At 46.8% G+C, this 7,348-nt stretch overlaps 1 protein-coding gene across 1 annotated transcript; it reads left to right on the top strand.

Annotated features, from left to right (window-relative positions):
* Positions 1-3,725: 3,725 nt before the first annotated feature.
* LOC127327829 (TPR repeat-containing thioredoxin TTL1) lies at positions 3,726-7,103 on the top strand. Its single transcript, XM_051354629.2, has 7 exons — positions 3,726-4,776; positions 5,223-5,424; positions 5,544-5,728; positions 5,806-6,139; positions 6,222-6,426; positions 6,628-6,734; positions 6,841-7,103. The coding sequence occupies exons 1-7, from the start codon at positions 3,896-3,898 to the stop codon at positions 7,000-7,002; spliced, it is 2,076 nt and encodes a 691-aa protein (XP_051210589.1). The 5' UTR covers positions 3,726-3,895; the 3' UTR covers positions 7,003-7,103.
* The last annotated feature ends 245 nt before the right edge of the window (positions 7,104-7,348 follow it).

The raw sequence follows: 7,348 nt of genomic DNA, 5'->3' as shown, positions 1-7,348 counted from the left end.
GTAATTCCAGTCCATGAGCTATAGCTGCCCATGTTGATGATGGATTACCCGTGAAAACCGTGTCTATGATATTCCCCGGGGGGTAATACTTTGCTTTTAGCACACGTGCACATAGATTATCAAGCCTTTCTATCAAGCGCCATGCTTGTCTTGCAAGGAGGGCTTGATTAAAAATTCGCATATCTTGAAACCCAATCCATCCTTCATGCTTTGGCCGCACCATTTGATCCCAACTCAACCAATGGGTTTTCCTCTTTCTATGATCAGCACCCCACCAAAAATTTCAGATCAGTTTTGTTAAATCATTACACACCGACATAGATAGCTTAAATACACCCATTATATAGGTCGGTAAAGCTTGAGCCACGGCCTTGATCATAACCTCTTTTCCTCCCTGGGAGAGGTCTCCCCATAACAGTATTCTTTTACCTAGTTTAGCTTGTAGATTCTAAAACTTCCCGCGGTTCATTCTTCCCTCTGGGGTTGGTAACCCCGAATATTTGTCTTCAAACTGTTCTCTCTGGATATGAAGAGTGGAACATACAACATCATGTGTATCCTCAGAGCATGACTTCCAGTATAGCGCGCTGCATTGCTCGGGATCACGCGCGAATTTGCAGCCTCCGGTGAAGGACACGCCTACACTCCGCACTAAATCAGGTTGCAGCGGGCTACATACGCGATTTACAGCGTCCGATTTTAGCGTGACTGTTGGAGTTGATCTTAGTAGTAGTAGCTAGCTACTCAGTGTTCAATTATCACGTTTATGTATTTCTGAATTGTAAGTTATTTTAGGTAATTTATCCAAATGTCTTTTAATGTTTCTAAATTAGTGCATCTACCACCCGAAAAAACTATTTTGAAATTTAAAAAATTATGATTAAAAAAATCATCTTAACATCTCTACATCCTACGTGCACACCAAGTTTCACGAAAAAACGACATTATTTGTGTTTTGTGAGAAAAGACAAAAAAAAATCACGTAAACATCTCTTTTTAACACCAAGTTTTGTCTTTTTTACACATGGCACGAAACATGTCGAAATTCCGTGAAACAACTTTGTGAGGACAAAGAAAGTCGAGACTTGCGTGTTAAATTTGTGTTCTGATTTTTCAACATTTTAAAAATATTCAAAACGAAATTCCAAAATCGGGAGCATATGCTCTCTCGGGTGCTAAAACATTACTCCTATGTTAACTTATTTTGATTCTTAGGTTGTCTACACCGAAACATCTCAAACTTCTTATAATCCGAAACGGAGGAAGTATGCCGTGGTATAGTACTCCGTATAGCCAGGCGGTAGGCAGACACATCTTTCAAGCTTCACGTGTACGTAGGATGATATACAATAATACAATCACCTTTCCTGCGTACAAAAGACTAAGTCACTAGCTAGTGTAGTAGTGTAGTAGTGTACGTGCATGCCCACGACCAATCACCATTTGTACGAGTACATCAGTGCGGTGGATAATGCATGCACGCACGCATGCCTAGTACTCTACTCTACTCGATCTCTCAAGTTCATGCGTATGCGTACGTGTACCTGTGTAAGTGCGTCCACGAAATAACACGTGCACGTATGCTGTATATATAACTATTTTCATGAAGGAAAAATCTACTAGTTCTGATTCCTGAAGTACGTACGTTCGCTACTCGATACTACTCGTACGTGAATGTGACGTGGATGCTAATGCGCCACGTACGCAGACACGTAGCTGCTAGCGTGGTCCGTGACTCGGCCCGTCATCATCGATCCGTGTATACGTATCCATATATAAACCGAGGATCTACTGCCACATATGGAAAGCCAGCAAGGCCACAGCGTGTACGCACATATCGTTACCGTATTTGTCGGCGGTCAACCGTCACTGCCACGTGTGCTGCAGAGTGGAAATGGAAATGCTGCATATTTGATTTTTGTCGGTGCCAGCAGCAGCAGGGAGGAAGATTCTACTCTAATGGGATTGTTTATGGAAATGGCAAGGCCTGAATTTCCTTGAGCAAATTAAACAAGGTGCTGGTTTCCTGCGTGTTTGCTAGGCTGGATCAGAGGAGGAATCAGGGGGATGTGTTCCCTTTCCCCCGTGAAAACGAAATCGCCTCCATCCTCTAGCCAGCGTGGCACCAGCCAGCCAGCTCGATCGTGAGGCCAGCAATCACGGGTACGGATACATAGCTCAAAGGAAAAAAAATGATGTTGTAGAAAATTATTTAGGAAAATGTTGAGCGAGAGAGGTGATGAGCTTTGCCCGGCTCTAGTGATGTAGGAGGCAAGGACGGCGACGTGTTTTTGGTTCACGCTACTATCTCTAGTCATCGCTAGGTGATCTGGTGACATATTTATAATTTTAGTACTTTTAAAGCTGCTTGTAAATTATTTATAGATCGGTGAAATTTTTGTAAAAAAGATAATAATAAAAGATTGCACAAACATCAGCATGATGAAGTCAGATGGAAACCATGTTAGGATAAAATGAAATCCGTAGGAACCACGTTTGAAAGCTCTTGTAGGCTGCCGAGAAACTTGTTTGTTGGAAATGTCTTGCTCTATAAACATGAGGAATTTTATAACTCAAACTCAGTAGTTGACTCACATTTCAAAAACTAGTAGATAAATAATGCATGAAAAATGGTAATGTGCCATTTGTGACTATTCGGTGGTGCTCTTCTTCTTCTTCTTCTTCTTGAACGAATGAACTTTTTACAACTTCACATCCTAGCACATTATAACTTTTATAAACACCGAAGAAATTATTGATTTGTATTTTCCAGTGGTTGATGATTCCCTCCATAATAACTTTGTTTCCGCCCGAAATATATGCTTGTACTAGGCTGGAAAATGGAACGGATTATTTCCGACCGGCCGGAGACTTATTGAAGGCGAAAACGGAAACCGTCAGATAGTTGACGGATGCGATCACAGATAGAACTAGTAGCTAACGGATATGGAAAAGGATATGATTTTGTTGATATCCGTTTGTATCCGAAGATATATCGTATTTGGCGGTTATATCAGCCAATATCCAACAAAAAATCTTGCAACTAATACATCAAGGGTAATGTTATGGCCACTACTAATATATAAAATTGCAGCTCCATCCTAAAGATATATACCCTAACATTGTAACCCTACCCTCCGTCAATTCACGTAGCTCGTACCATTTGATTTACATCTTGATTCACGTTAGTCATGAGTTGTAAAATAAGTTGCAACGGAAATTTGATGACACCATCGAACAGTCAACCGAGAAATAATCACACCCTTAATATGTAACACGTATGTAGACGAATTTTAAAAGCTAATTCAACTCTAATAGTAATTTTTATATTTAATTTTAAAGAGATATCTAAATCATATTCGGTCCGTATTCGTAACCGAAAGACCCTCGTTCCGTATTTGTATCTGCACACTATCTGCTCCCATTCTAAATATGAAAAAATGGTTTCAGTACTATTTGACTGTATCTACTCCATTTTCACCCCAGCTCGTAGTGACGCGTGCACGCGTGTGAATTCTTATCTTGATTCTACTACGAAAAAATAAATAAGTTTTCGAGTATTTTCCAGGAAGGAAATACAGTTCATACTTTACTAATGGAGCACCGAAATTAAGCGGCGTGGTTAATATAAATCGGCCCCGTAACATGGCGCCACCCACCCTCCCATTCTTCCTTCTCCTTCTCCTGCGCCTTCCTTCTATTCCTTTCCTCCCACATCACTTCTCCTTCCTCCTTCCTTCTTCTCTTCTCCATGACTCCTCCACCCCACCACCGGCCTTGACTTTGCTTGGACTCGCACGCAAGCTTCCTTCACTCGTCGCTGCTCCCGCACTTGCATGCCTGTTTGCTTTGCAAGTGACGGGAGTGGTGGCACTAGTGACCTCGCGGCCCGGCTATGTCGTTCTTGGCGGAGGCGGACCGGGTGCGGCTGCGCGCGGCGGCGTTGAGGCTCGACGCGGGCGGGGACAGGGACAAGCCGGACTCGAAGCGGGACGTGTTCGCGGATCTCAGCTCGCCCGTGTCGCCGCTGCGGATGCGGGCCACGCCCACGTCCTCCTCCTCCTCCGCCGGCTCCGCCAAGTCGCCCGCCCTCTGCAATGCGGCGCCGGCGTCCAGGGGCAGCGGCGGCGGCAGGGGCAGCAGCCACTCGGGCGAGCTGCTGCTGCCCGAGACGGCCTGCAGCAGCACCAACAACAACAACCCGCCCAGGCCGCCCGGCCACCGCCGCTCCGGATCTGGCCCGCTCATCTTCTCCGGCGGCAGCAGCGGCGGCTCGGGCTCGGGCGGGTGCGGCGGCGTCGGGAGCACCGCCACCAGCTCTCCGCTCGCCAATGCGCTGCCCGCCGGCAACATCTGCTCGTCCGGCCGCGTGGCCGCGTCCGCCGCGCCCAGGCCGCGCGCCCGCCCGGACGTGCTCGGATCCGGCACGGGCCACTACGGCCACGGCAGCATCATGCGCGGCGCCGGAATGGCGCCCGCCAGAGGCAGCATTGACACTGGCAGCTCCTCCGCGAGGTCTCCGGCCCCGGACACCCTGCAGGAGGTGACCCGGGCCGGGAACGAGTGGTACAAAAAGGGCCGCTACGGCGACGCGCTGCGGCACTACGACCGGGCCCTGGCGCTCTGCCCGGACAGCGCCGCGTGCCGCGGCAACCGCGCCGCCGCGCTCGCCGGGCTCGGCCGGCTCGCCGAGGCGCTCCGGGAGTGCGAGGAGGCCGTCCGGCTCGACCCGGCCAGCGGCCGCGCGCACGCCCGCCTCGCCGCGCTCTGCCTCCGGTGAGATTCCCTTCCGCCTCTCCAATCTCCCATGCATATATCTTGCTGAATTGCATTCTGGAATAATCGTAAGCCGGATCTTGTTTCTTGCTCTGCTTGTTACTGTGGCACGTGTGCCACTTGCTTTGCTTACAGATAGACCATGTGATCGTTAGCATTTTGTTTATATTTGATCTTCCAGCTAGCAATCTACTACAAGAGTATTATCATATAAATTCTCACATTAATTGCTTGCTGCAAAGGATGAAGGTATCTGTATCTTTGGTTGGTTTATTTCAGTGAATTAATGTGTTATCGCATAATTCTTCTTATCTGCATTGTCTGTTTAAACCATTAACTCGCAAAAATTGGCCCTAGTCTACAGCGTTATCATGGGTACTGTCAATGTCCGGTAGTTGCGCGCTTAAACTGTGACTGAAAATGACATGGTGATGGCCACATTGCAGGTTTGGGATGGTTGAGAAGGCAAGGAGGCAGCTTACGCTGGCCGGGAATGTGAATCTGGCCGACCCTGCTGAGTGGCAGAAGCTAAATGAGGTGGAGAGCCATTTGGGTAAGTGCATCGATGCGAGGAGGGTCGGAGACTGGAAGAGCGCACTGCGGGAAGCTGACGCCGCCATTACCAACGGAGCGGACGCTTCTCAGTTGGTAATCAACCTCTCTGGCCTTATAGCAAATGGCATTGTTCACCCTAAAGATATACAGTCGTTTTGCAGTTTGCATTAGAGTTCAGCCAGTCACAATCGAGTCATGTTTTTTTCCTGCAGCTCCTCGCATTGAGGTCTGAAGCACTTCTCCGGCTCAACAAGCTAGAGGAGGCTGATTCAACTATTACAAATTTGCTGAAATTGGACAGTGCATCTCTATCTTCAATGTCCACGAAACTGTCAGGCATGGTAGCTGATTCATATGTACATGTTGTCCAAGCCCAGGTCAACATGGCATTTGGAAGGTATGATTCTAAAACACATCGAGGAACTATGATCATTTCCCTTTTTCTGGTACAAGCCTTGAAGTCGGTTTCCGCAGGTTTGATGCAGCTGTTGGCATGGCTGAGAAGGCCAGACTTATTGATCCTGGAAATGCAGAGGTTGGATTGGTTCTGAATAACATGAAGTTAGTAGCACGGGCTCGAGCTCATGGGAATGACCTCTTTAAGGCAGGCAAGTTTGCCGAGGCATCTATAGCCTATGGCGAAGGGCTGAAATATGAACCCTCAAATCCAGTATTGTACTGCAATAGAGCAGCTTGCTGGTCGAAGTTAGGTCGGTGGTCAAAATCTGTTGAGGATTGCAATGAGGCGCTAAGAATCCAACCAAACTACACAAAAGCTCTTCTGAGACGTGCAGCATCCTACGCAAAGGTGAGTAATTTATATGTGTTCAACATGATTCTGAATATATAACTTTTATCCTATTGACATCTGCCTGTTGACATTGTGTTAGCTTGAGCGATGGGCTGATTGTGTACGAGACTATGAGGTGCTTCACAAGGAGCTTCCTGCCGACACGGAGGTTGCAGAATCATTGTTCCAGGCCCAAGTCGCATTAAAGACAACCCGTGGCGAGGAGGTATCCAATATGAAGTTCGGTGGAGAGGTTGAGACAGTTACCAGCTTAGAGCAAGTCCGAGCTGCTATACATTCACCTGGTGAGTATTCCTGTACAAATTTGTTCCTCGGCTGCTATTTTTAATTATTGCGAATAATTGCAAGAAGCGTTGTTCTTGTTCAGTTAACCTCCCGCAATGCACTAATTCTATATTTTATAACTCATCAAAATTTCTTGCGTATACTACATATTTTTATTCAGTCCACAAGATGACCGGACTGATTTAACTGAACACTTTCAGGGGTAACTGTTCTTTACTTCATGGCAACAATGAATCAGCAGTGCGCACAGATTACCCCATCAGTGGATGCCCTTTGTTCCGAGTGCCCTTCTGTGAATTTTCTGAAGGTAATCAACCTAACACATTCTCTTTCTATCAACTGTTGCAATCTGTCACATATAGCAAAAGATTCCTAGTTGCTAATGAGTCACACCTGCATATGTAAACTTGCAGGTAAATGTTGAAGACAGCCCTACTATAGCAAAGGCAGAGAACGTGCGCATAGTCCCGACGTTCAAGATATACAAGGATGGCGCACGGGTGAAGGAGATGATCTGCCCTAGCTTCCACGTTTTACGTTATTCAGTGAGGCACTACGCTGTCTCCAATTCGTGAGGTCTTACTAGTGGTACCCATATTCATTTGATGCATAGAGTCTCCCCGTCCATTGCCGACATTTACCGACAAATTTATTCTATAGAATCACCCCCCCCCCCCCCCCCCCCACAGCACCTCAGCAGCGTCCATTGAGCATGATCAACTAAGTTCTGTATATCAAAGAGTTCACTATCACCTATACTTCCTTTGCTCATCCTGTTGCTAGTCCCGTGTCCTGACCCTTCGTTCGGCTACTCTTGGATCATCAAGGCTTCTTCATTTCCTACCATCACTGGTTCACTGCCCATCATTGCATCAACCTTGATCAATTTTTTCATCTCTTGTGCTCTACTCTGTGCCACCA

Source organism: Lolium perenne, chromosome 1, assembly GCF_019359855.2.
Source record: "Lolium perenne isolate Kyuss_39 chromosome 1, Kyuss_2.0, whole genome shotgun sequence".
NCBI lineage: Eukaryota > Viridiplantae > Streptophyta > Magnoliopsida > Poales > Poaceae > Lolium > Lolium perenne.
This window is presented reverse-complemented; position numbering and strand designations above follow the sequence as displayed.